At 44.0% G+C, this 13,623-nt stretch overlaps 1 protein-coding gene across 3 annotated transcripts in view; it reads right to left on the bottom strand.

The window, feature by feature from the left end:
* Alg9 (ALG9 alpha-1,2-mannosyltransferase) overlaps positions 1-13,623 on the bottom strand; it is a 70,434-nt gene that overhangs the window by 53,673 nt on the left and 3,138 nt on the right. For all 3 annotated transcript variants that reach the window (XR_004945429.1, XM_036192674.1, XM_036192675.1), the window contains exons 3-4: positions 12,220-12,354; positions 4,531-4,601 (exon numbers count right to left, since the gene is read on the bottom strand). Coding sequence is in view for 2 of the 3 variants with exons in the window: in XM_036192674.1 (XP_036048567.1) it covers positions 4,531-4,601; positions 12,220-12,354 (206 nt within the window). In the remaining variant the exon portion in view is untranslated. The remainder of the gene's footprint in view (positions 1-4,530; positions 4,602-12,219; positions 12,355-13,623) is intronic.

Here is a 13,623-nt window from a genome sequence, read left to right as displayed (position 1 = left end):
TCTTACTCTTGGCACAGAAAAAAAGCTCTTCTTTAAGAAAAGCTGCATATTTAAAATTATGTCTACTGTCAATAGGGAAATAGCATGATATAGTGAGAAATAACAGACCCTAGGTTCAGGTAGGTTCAAATTCTGGCTCTGTCATTTACCAGCAGTGGCTAATTATATAATCTGCCAGATTCCACATCTGTAAGATAAGGTTAGCAACCACACCTACATAAAGTGTCTGTGATAGTTAACACCGGAAAAGTACTTAGTAAAGTGCCTACACAAGTCGTTCAGCAAAGATTGTTCTCAACACAGATGGTAGAAAAGCAGAGAGGGATGCCTTGTGCAGTAGTGCACACCTTTAATCCCAGCACTCAGGAGGCAGGAGCAGGCAGATCTCTGAGTTTGAGGCCAGCCTGGTCTACAGAGTGAGTTCCAGGACAGCCAGAGCTATACAGAGAAACAAAACAAAAGCAAAGAGGGAGAATACAAGGGGTTAAAGGTATAAACAGTGATGGGGAAGGGGAGATAAAGAAGAGAGACAGATTAATCAAAACTAAGGATGTATGGAAGTCTACTGTTTTGCAAGCTAATCAAAATACGTCATGATTTAAAAACAAAAAAAAAAATTAAGGTTTCAAGAGAGTACCTTGCATGAGTAGATAATGCTGTTCCCAGATGACATGGAGTATTAAATGAAAATATCAACAGCAGGCATGGGGCACTTCCCTATGAGCTACTGGTCAGGGAGGTCCCAGAGGTCCCCAAAACAACCCATGCTATTTCCAGTGATCATTTTTTCCCATCACAACTAGGTAGCACCCTATGCTGAAGGCACCATACACTTTGTTTGCAGGACAAAGAGAAATCAAACTAGAGCTAACCTGGAAACTGCCTCCCTGCTGGCTAGCATTCATGGTGCTGGCAGGTGCACTTATAGACAACTGAAGGAGAAAAGCCATCAATCATCTTCTCCAGCAGTCAGCCCTGAATGCCATAACACAAACCTGCCAGGCGAGATGTGCCCACAGGTTCAACAGTGACTGCTTTCTGATGGATCTGAGTCCTCCTTCACAGGAGGAATTCATGCTCAAATTGTAAACCTGGCTAAAAGCCCCCTGCTAGGAAGATCCAGGCTACAGTGGGTAAGCTAGTATTTCAGTTTTGCTAAATGAACATGCTGTCAACTGCCTTCTGGGGCTGAAGAGATGATCCAATGTTAACCAGAACTGGCTGCTCTTCCACAAGACCAGATTTCAGTTACCAGCATCCACATGGTGGCTCACAACCACCTGTAACTCCAGTTCCTAAAGATCTGGCACCCTCTTCTGGCCTCTCAGGGCACCAGGCACATACAAAGCACATATACACACATGTGAAATATCTTTACACATTAATTTTAAAAAATCTTTTAAGTATTTGTTTATATCCATAGACTAGTGCTGCACTCAACCTTGGACAGAGAAGCATCAATTTACAGTGGTCAGCGTTAATGAAGAGACCCTAACCTGCCCAAGTGACGAGAGTAAGTGACAACCAAGTGCTTAGCCCTCAATGGACATCTATATAAACCACCAGCACCAGGGTTCAGGGAACTTGACTGAGGAGGGGATGGAGAGAATGTAAGAGCTAGGGGAGTGCTCTGAAATCCTGTCTTCCGGACATGACAGGACCACACCACGCATCAACTCACTGCAGCTGTGATTACTGGCACAAGACCAAGTCAGTCAACATTTTAGCATGAACAAGCGAGGGCTCCCGAGGTCCTACCCACAGCTGAGGACCTGCTGATACTGATGGCTACTGGCAAGGGAGTCATTTTTCTTGGAGATGTAGCCGTTGGAAGGTGTCTGTGTTCTAGTCATTGGCACGCAAGCAGCACTTACAGAACTCAGTGGGGATTTTGGTTGTTGGTTTTGGGTTTTTTGCTTTGTTTTGTTTGTTTGTTTTTTTAAATTTTTTAAAAATTTATTTATTTATTATGTATCCCTGCAGGCCAGAAGAGGGCACCAGATCTCATTACAAGTGGTTGTGAGCCACCATGTGGTTGCTGGGAATTGAACTCAAGACCTCTCTGGAAGAGCAGTCAGTGCTCTTAACCACTGAGCCATCTCTCCAGCCCTTTTTTTTTTTTTTTTTGAGACAGGGTTTCTCTGTGTAGCCATGGCTGTCCTGGAACTCCCTTTGCAGACCAGGCTGGCCTTAAACTCACAGAGATCCGCCTGCCTCTGCCACCCGAGTGCTGGGATTAAAGGCGTGGGCCACCACACCCAGCGCTGCTACTGATTTTAGTATTTTCACGTGTTAGGCATGTTCACACTCAGGTTTATTTCATCTGTTTCTTCCTGAAATGGTTTTGATTCATCTGTTAGAAGTTCTTTTAGTGAGAATATATTAATAATAATTTCTCTAACTTGTAGTTGGTTTTTCTTTTTGTGTGTGGTTTTTGTTTTGTTTTTTTGTTTGTTTTTCAACACAGAGTTCTCTGTGTAATAGCCCTGGCTATCCTGGAACTCGCTTTGTACACAAGGCTGACCTTAAACTCACAGCCACCAGCACCTGGCTGGCTTTTCTTTCTTTCTTTTTTTTTTTTTTTAATTGGGAATCTGTATTTAGCTCTTGATCTTAAGACAGTTCAGCCAAGTACACACTTTTAGCACGGCTGGCATTTGCCTCGGCATTCTGTTTTGTTCTGCTAGGGATGGAGCCCAGGGCCGAGCATGGTATTCAAGCGCTCTACTGCTGATCCCTCCTGCCCTCTCCCACACTATGAAGTGCTCTGCCTGCTGCTGTTGATGGCTCTTGTCTCTGTCAGTCTCACTGCTCAGCATGCCCCACAGGTACTCCATTAATTCCTTGTCCAGTTTTAAGACTGTTTCTTTTCTTTTCTTTTTTTTTTTTTTTTTTTGGTTTCTCGAGACAGGGTTTTCTCTGTGTAGCTTTGCGCCTTTCCTAGATCTCGCTCTATAGATCAAGCTGGCCTCGAACTCACAAAGATCCTCCTGCCTCTGCCTCCCAAGTGCTGGGATTAACGGCGTGCACCACCACCCCCCAGGTTAAGACTGTTTACCTTTGGTGCAAAACACAATTTCACTAAGTTCTTTTTATATTCCCATACTAAGATGCAAGACTTACTGAATTTATGGATTACCTCCCTTTCCCACTAACTCTGGAAAAATGTGAGCTATACTTCCCTGAATATTGCCTCTTCTAATTCTCTATATCAGATCTAGACACCTTACACATTAACTTCCTCTATATTTCTTTTTTACTCTAGACTTTATTCCCAGCAATCTCTTCACATCTATCTTTCACTTTACGACTTTGCTCACTAGCAGTCTTAATCTGTTTAGACTAGCTGAGTTTTAAAGATCAATGTTATATAAATCGTCCTGATGCTACACACACATGTATGTATATATGCACGATATAAAGTCAACATAAAATAGATACATTCTCATCTCTCACTGGTTTTCACACTGGCCTGGTCATTTCTGGGGGTTCGTTTCTCTGCATGTTTTCAGTTCCCTCTTTCACTTCTCTACACACAATACTGTTTCCATTTTAATAATTCCTAATAAATGGAGACTCACAGGCCAGCTCTCTGGTGACTGCTATTTCTGCTAGCTCTTCAATGTCCTGTCTCTGTGATTTCCCCGGTGGGGGGCGTTTACTGTGACTTCTTTGCTCTTTTCTCATGCCCTCCTGGGAACTGAACCCAGAGCCCTGGGCACAAGAAGCCAGAGCTCGCTGAAGATCCACTTTCCCCGCCTGACTGTCATACTTTCTTGTGCAGCAGAACTTTACTCCTGGTCATCTTCTGACATCTGCAGTAGAGTCCAGTTCCCTAGGGAAATGTTTACATGATGCGTGGAACCTCCACTAATCCAGGACAGTTTACCATAAATCCCATCGTGGGACTTAGGAGATAAAACAGGTGATTTGAATTCAGGCGCAACTCCACATGAAAACCAACTTATGGCTACAGTCCCCAGAGGGAGCACTGGGTTTGTTTTCACCTCTACTCTTGTCAGAGTTAAGGCCAACAATTAATTTTAAGCTGGCACATCTAACTGTGGGAAGACTTTTAGTAACGATCCTTAAGTCTGAGCACCTCTTGTAATGTGCTAAGGCACTGTTAAATGTAATGGTTTCTATGGCTACATCTTTCAAAGGCAGCTGTTTCACTGCTGGAGCACTTCATGCCTAATGGATTCATGAATATTCAATCAGCTGAGCTACTCGGTGTGAGGCAATGCAGAGTGCAACTGAGAGCAGAATCTTACACTGGGAGAGTCTCCCACCAGCTCAGCTCTAGGGAAAAGGGAAAAATAAGGTTTCACTAAATCCTACTAAGACCAGCGAGACATGTACTGTGAATTAAAATCAGAGGTGTGCCAATGGGAACAGCAGCTAGAAGCACCCCTCCTCAGTTACCTCGCCGACAAGGAGCTGTCCTTCAGAAAAGGGGGGGGGGGTCCTCTGACAGCTGCCTGAGCTGTCAGAGGTCTGTGCTACAGTGTGCAAAGTTGTGATACTTACTTATAAAAGTAAAGCTCACAAATACAGCTCACAAAAGCCAGGAGACATCTCAAAAAGTAGAAGACAAGAATCTGAAAGAAACCCAGAGTGAAAAAACAGAAGTCAGCAACAGGAGCCAAAAAGCTTGTAAGGATGAAAAGTTCTCATTTGCTGTCGGTAAACTGTTCTATAAACTGATACAGTCCTCCTGAAAGCCAAGTTTATTGAGAACCACACGAATTTCCAGATCCCCAGACTCAGTGTACCTACTTCTTTTATTGCAGGAGGGGTGGAAGCTTCCATTCATAAAAACATCTATTGCAGCGCTATTAATTTAGTAAAAACTGCAAAATATCCAGTGATACGTAGGTATGCAACTAATCCTGCCACGTCTATTTCAGAGAGTACTGAACAAGGATAAACAGTCAGGGTTGCAAAGATGGAAACCCGTGATACCTTGCTCATTTGTTGCTAACCCAACGTGTCCTCTCCTTCTCCCTCCCTCTCTCCTTCTACATACAGGGTCTCACATTGTAGCTCAGGCTATCCTGGAATTCACCATGGATCCCAGGATGACCTAAACCTACAGCAATCCTCTTGCCTCAACCTCCTAAGTGCCAGGATTGTACATATAAGCCACCTCATCTGGCTAGGAAGCACTAAACAGCCATAAAATTTTAAATACCAATTATTTACAAAATACATCAGCATTACAGCTATGGAAACTACATGCATATGAAAGGCTGGAAAGACACACAATGATAAGAGGAGATGTGGCAGCCTACTGGGATTAAGGTGTTTAACTCCTATTTTCTAAATGTCTGCACTATAGACTAATTAATTCTATAATTAATGGCACAAGTTTAGTAAAATAACAGTAAGGGTTATATTGACTAGCTCTTAAGATCTCCTTATTTTTATTTTATGCATAGGTGAGTTTTGCCTGCATGCATAGCTGTGCACCATTTCCATGCAGTGCCCAAGGAGGCCAGAAGAGGGCATCAGATTCCCTGGAACTGCAGTTACAGATGGTTGTCAACTGCCATGTAGGTGCTGAGAAGTAAACCCAGGTCCTCTGGAAGAGCATCCAGTGCTCTTGAACCTGCTGAGCCACCTTTAAGCCCCTTGCTTAGCTTTTATACTATAGAGCACTGTATGTTAAAAGTGCTGAATCCTCACAGCTGAATCCTAACTCTGCTTCCATACACAGTAAGCTAAATGTAAGTTGCCAACATGGAAACATTGCCCATGGTTATCACTACAACCAACCAAATTCCCAAATGAGTTTTATAAAGAGCCCATGAGAGTCAGGTTCATTAGTAAAACACTGAGAGCCTACGACACTATGACCACTGTTACAGGTGCCACAGGGGCAGATGATTTGAGACAAGTGTCTATGATAAGGACTCCTCATAAGCAACGTTTGAAAGTTAAAAAAAAATCTACTGGAGCTGGAGAGATGGCTCAGAGGTTAAGATCACACACTACTCTTTCAGAGGACCCAAGTTCAGTTCCCAGCACCCATGTCCAGCTCCAGGAGATCTAACACTTTCTTCTGGACTGTAGACACCTGCACTCCCACGCACACACAGACACACACACACACACTAAAAATGAACTTTTTAAAAAATGAACTGGTCTAAGAACGTTCAGCGGCAGGACAAGGACGCCATCGCTCCCTATCAGTGCAGAAGGAAAGAGCAAGGAGGTCTAGGGGCAGAATGAGACAAAGAAAGTGGTAGCTATGGTTTGTCCTAAGCGACTGAGTTCTAGAAGCTTGCTCTCCAGGGCGGACATTAAGATGATGAACGTACAAGAGCAGGCCCCGGAAGACAAGCAAGAAGGCTTAGTGGGTTCTGCTCAATGAACAAATTAATACTCTCTCAGAAGGGGCAGTCTCATGGGACTGGACCAGTTAGTTCCCTTGAGAATGGGCTGTCACAGACTGAGTATGCTACCTTGGCTTTGCCCTCAGGTATACACCTGTTTCCTCCTGCTTCTCCTTCAAATGATATAGCCAGGGTGCCCTTACCAGAATGCTGACACTAAATCATTTCAATTCTCCAATCATTATGTAGACCAGTCTAGCCTCAAAAAAATCACTGAGATCCACCTACTTCTGCCTCCCAAGTGCAGGATGAAGGCTGTGCCACTGCACCCAGCTGCTTGTTTCCTTTATAAATGACCCAGCCTCGGGTATTTTGCTATAGTGACATAAAATGGATAAGGACATAAGCACACTGAGAAAGACACCAGGAGCTTCGGTTGACAAACTACCGGCATCAGCCTGGAAATTTACCGAGACATTCAGCATAAAGATCAAAATACAAACTCAATTATGTTCCACCATTGTAAAGTGTGTGTGTGGCGGGGGGACCAATGACAGAAGTCTCATAAGTGACAGGTAAAAAGAAAGCTAACAGAAGATAATAGGAAAATATTCCTGCAACTTGTGGGATGAAGGAGGAGTTCACTTAGAAAGACCTAGGACCCCAGGAGAAACTTACTTGACTATGTCAAAGGTAAGGATTTCAACAAAGAACTGCGGACAAGTCAACAGAGCTGGCACTCTAAACAAAACGATACAACATCTACAGACCAGAAAGAAAAGGAGGAAATCCAACAGCAGCTAGGTGAGGATAACCAGGGACCCTGCATGGGACTGACCTGGGCACTCTGCATGTGTCTTTTTTTTCTCCCATTCTTTGTTATTTTATTTTTTAAATAAATTTATTTTACATCCCAGTCCCAGTTTCCCTTTTCTCCTCTCCTCCCAGTCCCTTCCCCCAACCCCCCTCTGTTCCCATCCCCAAAACCACTCTTCCTCTGTTTAGGAAAATGCAGGCCTCCCATGGAATATCAACAAAACATGGCATGTCAGGGTGCAGTAAGAGTAGGCCCCTCCCTCCCATGTAGTAAGGTTGGACAAGGTGACCCAGTATGAGGAAGAGGGTCTCAAAAGCCAGTAAAAGTCAGAGACAGCCCCTGCTCCCACAGTTAGGAGTCCCATAAGAGGACCAATCTACACACTGTAACACATGCAGAGTGCCCAGGTCAGTCCCATGCAGGCTCCCTGGCTATCTGTTCAGTCTCTGTGAGCCCCTATGAGCCAGGTTAGCTCATTCTGTGAGTTTTCTTGTGGTGTCCTTGACCCCTCTGGCTCCCACACTCCTTTCTCTCCCTCTTCTGCAGGATTCCCCAAACTCAGCCTGATGTCTGGCTGTGGGTCTGCATCTGTTTCCATCAGCTGCTGGATGAAGCCTCTCTGATGACAACTGGGCTAGGCACCAATCTGGTCACAGGAGATGGCCAGCTCAGGCAATGCATCCACTATTTTAGCTGGGGTCATCCTTGTAGATTCCTGGGAGATTCCCTTGTGCTGGGTTTTTAGCTGACCCCGAAATGCCTCCCCTTTCCAGTAGTCTCTTCCAGTACTCTCCCCTTCAACCCCCACCAACCTGATCACTCATGTTCCCATCCCCAACTGCCATCAGTCTACTCATGAAATCTCTATTTCCCCTTCCCAGGGAGATCCAGGCATCCTCCCATGAACCCTCCTTGTTACTTAGTCTCTCTGGGTCTGTGGACTGTAGCATAGTTATCCTTTATATTACAGCTAATGTCCACTTATGAGTGAGCACATACCATGTTTGTCTTTCTAGGTCTGGGTTACTCGTTCAGGATGATTTTTTTTCTAGTTCCATTCATTTGGGAGGCTCACATCTTAATCCTATACTCAGGAGGCTGAGGCAGGAGGATTGCTAGGAATTTGCAGCCAACTGGACTACAAAGTGAGTACCAGGCCAGCCATAGCTACAGAGTGAGAGTCCATCTCAAAAGCAAAAAAAAAAACCTAATTTAAAAACAAGTAAAGGAAGCTGGGGTGGTGGCGCACGGCTTTAATCCCAGCACTTGGGAGGCAGAGACAAGCGAATCTGTGAGTTCGAGGCCAGCCTGATCTACAAAGCGAGATCCAGGACAGGTACCAAAACTACACAGAGAAACCCTGTCTTGAAAAACCAAAAAAAAAAAAAAAGTAAAAAATGTGAAAGGGTAATCTGAATAGCAAATACATGAAGAACATTCTGTCCACGATAGCCAAGGAATCCAGTCACAGTGAGAAGCAGTTCAAATACACGAGAAAGTCAGAGGCAACAAACAGGACTGAGGACTGCTGAAGGGAACACTAGGCTTCCAAACCACATGGAGGCTAAACAAGACTATGTATGTTAAGGTGTGTTACTTTAAGGGTTGCTCATGGTGCATTTGTTTAACTCTGTGAAGCTGTGCTACTGTGCCTGTGTAAAACACCTGATGGTCTCATAAAGAACTGAATGGCCAACAGTGAGGCAGGAGAAGGGATTGGCATTTGTTTAACTCTGTGAAGCTGTGCTACTGTGCCTGTGTAAAACACCTGATGGTTTCATAAAGAACTGGCCAATAGTGAGGCAGGAGAAAGGATTGGCAGGGCTGGCAGGCAGAGAGAACATATGGAGGGAGGAATCTGGGAGAAGAGGATAGGAGATCTAGGAGCCAGAGAAGGAGGGGGACTCCAGGGGCCAGCCACCCAGCTACGCAGCAAGCCACTGAGTAAGAGTGAGATTTTCAGAAGAACAGGAAAACCCCAAAGGCAAAAGGGAGACGGGATAAGTTAAGGAAAGCTGGCTAGAAACTAAGCCACGCTAAGGCCGGGCATTCATAAGTAAGAATAAGCCTCTATGATTTATTGGGGGAACTGGGTGGCAGGCACCCCCAAAGGAGCCAAACAACAACCTTCAACAAGGGCCTCTGTGTGGAATCCCACCCCTGTGCATGTCAGAGTAATCCCCACACAGACCCAGAATCAGAGAGCTGCTCACACTAGGAATAGCAAGAAGGGAGAAAGGCAGCATAAGCAGAGTGCCAAGCATCACCACACTGTCATTCCCAACAACCTACTCTCTCTTCAGCATTAGGATGCAGGTGAGAGGGATGGGGGGGGGGGGGGCGGGATGGAGACTCTCCAACAGTGGTTCTCAACCTTCCTAATACAGTCAGGACCCTTTAATATAGTCCCTTGTGTTATGGTGACCCCCCCAACCACAAAATTCTTTCATTGCTACTTCATAACCGTATTATGCTACTGTTATGAATCATAATGTAAATATCTCATAAGCAGGATGTCCAATATGCATCCTCTTCAGGGGTTGCAACCTACAGGTTGAGAACCACTGCTCTACAAGCTAAAATTCTCTTTGCAAGTGGGTCCCTACTGACTCGGGCAGGCAGAACTAACAGGGAGAAGAGACGGAGTATGAACAGAAGGGAAATCTTCCTCCCATTTTACTTGCATCCTGGTTAGTTTTCATTATCAACTTGACATAAACTAGCATAACCTGAGGAGAGAACCTCCCTTGAGGAACTACCTTAATCAAACTAATCTGAGGCCATATCTGTGAGAGACGTTTCAACTGATGACCGACATAGGAGGACCCAGCCCACGGTGGGCAGCACCATCCCTAAGCAAACAGACCCGGACTGTATAAAAAGCTAGCTAGAAAGAGGTGGTGGTACATACTTGCATCCTAGCATTGGGGAGGCAGAGATAGACACATCTTTGTGAGTTCAAGGCCAACCTAGTATACAAAAACAAGAAAGCCAAATGATTAAGAGCAAGGGAGCATACCAGCAAGCAGCATTTCTTCACAGTTTCTAATTTATTCCCGGCTCGAGTTCCTGACCTGACTTCCCTTAATGATGGATTATGACCTAGAAGTGTAAGCCAAATAACCCCTTTCCCTCCAAGTTGCTTTTAGTCAGAATGTTTTACCACAGCAACAGAAGGAAACTGGAACACATGCTGTTCACACCACATGTGTAAGGTAAGTCAAAGAAGAGGAAAAATTCTGGAAACATCAAGTTCAATGTGATAATGGATATTCAACTAGAAATAAAAATGGAAACACTGCAAGCTGCCGGGCAGTGGTGGCGCACGCCTGTAATCCCAGCACTCAGGAGGCAGAGACAGGCGGATCTGTGAGTTTGACACCAGCCTGGGCTACAGAGCTAGTCCAGGAAAGGCGCAAAGCTACACAGAGAAACAAAAAAAACCAAAAAACAAAAACACTGCAAGCTGCTGGTTCTCTACTGAGTCCTCCATCTTATTTTTCCTCTAACAAATTTAGAGGCAAAATGAAGCCTAAACAGCCAGAAATGAGATCTTGGTAGAAGAGGGGGAGACAGTGTCTGTCACGTCTGTGTGCTACCACCCTGACCACTGTGAAACGCAACAGTAACCATGGCTCTCTTCCAAAGTCTTTTCAATGTGTGTGTGTGGGGGGGGGACACAAACCAAACACTCCCACTATTTCCTCGTCGGTCCATCAGATCTCACCCAAATTTGGCCTCTTCCCTGTTCTCAGTCTCATTTAACCCACCCGCCACTCCCCATACATCAAACTAATTTACACGAGAAATAATGCTGGCCTTTCTCCTATCCTTAGACCCTCAGTTACAAAGACTGTTCCCAGGGCTAGAGAGATGGCTCAGCAGTTAAAAGTGTGTGTTGCTATTCCAGAGGACGGGAGTTCAAGTTCCAACGTGTCAGGCAGCTGAGCCACCTGTAACTACAACTTCAAGGGTTCTGACACCTCTGGACTACACACACACACACACACACACACACACACACACACACACACACACACACACACACACACACACACGCTATTAAAAATAACAGCTAAAACCTTCTCAGATCTAGGAGCTCACTGGCCATCTCCTAGGCAAAATGGAGAGTTTCGGGTTTAGTGAGAGACCCTGTCTCAAGGGAGTAAAGTAGAGAGCCATAGAGGGAGACACCTGGTATCTCCTCTGGCCTCTGAACTTGTGCACAGGCCCATGTGATCACACAGACCCACAAGCCTACACATACACCCCTACCACTTCCCAAATTGGGCAAAATGCATAAGCCTAGATAGTCAAGTAACAAAACAAACTCAAAAAAAAAAAAAAAAATCCACATCAAAACATACATAGTCAAAAATTTTATCCCTAAGCCAGGTCAGGCTGCAGTTAACTCTTAAGCACCCTACTTAAATTAGACCCTCTTAATATGCTACCCCATCATGCCTGTACTTTTCCCTTATAAACCTACATTTGTGAATGATTTAATGTCTCTCTTCCCCCAATGAACTGTAACTTCCATGAAGGCAGTCTCAACTTGGTCATTGTTCCATCACTTAACATAATCTCTACTAAATCAAAGCTGCTCTATTAGTACGTGCTGGATGATGGGGCAGTGAGATGACTCAGCAGGTTAAAAAGTACAGCTGCACACACCTGACAACCAGAGTTTGATCTGAGACACCCACAGCAGGAGAGAACCAAATCTATAAGACTGTCCTCTTACCTCCACACAGCTCATACACCCACATCCAAACACAATTCAAGACACATTTCAAACAACAACAAAAGCCCAGGCCTGCAGACACAGTAACTCAGGAAATGAGGGGCAAAACTACATGAGTCCAACAGTTCCAGACTAGTCTATGAAACACAAGACGACTCCTCCAAGAAGAAAAATAAAAAGAAATCGGCCTCTTAACTGTCAATGGGTTTTGTTCTCTTTTCAAAAGTGCTCCAGACTGTTGATCGATGTGATTGCTGTCAGATTAGCTGCACAAACTTACTGTTGATTGACATTACCGCTATCAGGTTAGCGGCCCTTACCTTGTTAGTCTGCAGAATCCGGGCATGAAATGCAGCTGGCCAGGCATGCAGCAACAGGTACGCATAGGAGCGAATGGCATAAGCTGGGGAATATTCCCATGTCTGAAACCCCTTCCCATAGATGAGGTAGTGTGTCTGAAGGCAGAAACAGATGTGATCAGGGTTGTACTAGCAAAGCCCCTCCTAGGGAGCTACAGATAAAGATTCTGTGTCAAAACCTTTAGAGACAAAATGTTGAGAATTAACATTTGTAACTAATGAATAAGAAAAACAAATGACCTCACAGTTTTAAATTAAGAAACTAAAAATTTTCCTGTATTTTCTTAAAATAATGTTTAACCAAAACAGAGGCTTTAAGTCTTTTATTTACCTAAATTATACACACTAAGCAAGCATCTTCCCTCTGGTTTTGGATACAAATGTGTTCGGGTAAATTTACTTCCAAATTTTCTGTACTAGAAGTCAGCAAATAATACATAAACAAGAAAACAACATTCAAGTGCACTATCAGTGACACTATTGTCTTAGTTAAGGCTACCCTTGCTGTGATGAAATGCCACTACCCAAAGCTACTTGGGGAATAAAGAGTTTATTTCTTCTTTATTATTATTATATTTTTCATTATTTAAAACAATTTTCAAATTCAAATGTATTTTGGTCATATTATTATTCTCCCCCAAGTTCCTCCAGATCCTTTCCTCCCAACATACCCAACCTCAAGTTCTTTTGCAAAGAAACAAAGGCCCAATACAACAAAACCAAGAAAACAAATAAAACCACATCCAGAAAGGAAAAAATCCACCAAACTATAACCAAATAAAAGCCCACACACAAAAAAATAAATAAATAAATAAAAGAACACAAAACAAAAAAACAAACAAAAAAAAACCTGTGAGTCCAATTAGATATTAGTCAGCTACACCTGAACATGAGGCCCATCCTGGAGCGGTTGATATACCCAGTGTCACTCTATTGGAGAAAACTGATTTTCCCTCTCTCAGCAGGTATAAATGACAGTTCAGTTGTTAACCTTTACCCTAGTGGCTAGGTTTTCATTCATTCACTCACTTAAAAAAAATAACAAAATAAAATATAATAAAACAAAACTATCACATTGAAGCTGGACAAGGCAAACCAACAGAAGGAAACTCACAGTTCCACATTACAGGTCATCCTCAAAAGCAGTGAGGGCAGGAACTCAAACAGGGCAGGAACCTGGAAGCAGGAGCTGATGCAGAGGCCATGGAGGAGAGCTGCTTACTGGCTTGCTCCTCATGGCTTGCTCAGCCTGCTTTCTTACAGAACCCAGGACCACCAGCCCAGGGATGGCACCATCCACATTGCACTGGGCCCTCCCCATCAATAACTAAATAAAAAAATGTCCTACAGGCTTGCCTACATCCC

Source organism: Onychomys torridus, chromosome 7, assembly GCF_903995425.1.
Source record: "Onychomys torridus chromosome 7, mOncTor1.1, whole genome shotgun sequence".
Classification (NCBI taxonomy): Eukaryota; Metazoa; Chordata; class Mammalia; order Rodentia; family Cricetidae; genus Onychomys; species Onychomys torridus.
Note: the sequence above shows the minus strand (reverse complement) of the source record. Positions and strands in the feature narration are given on the sequence as shown.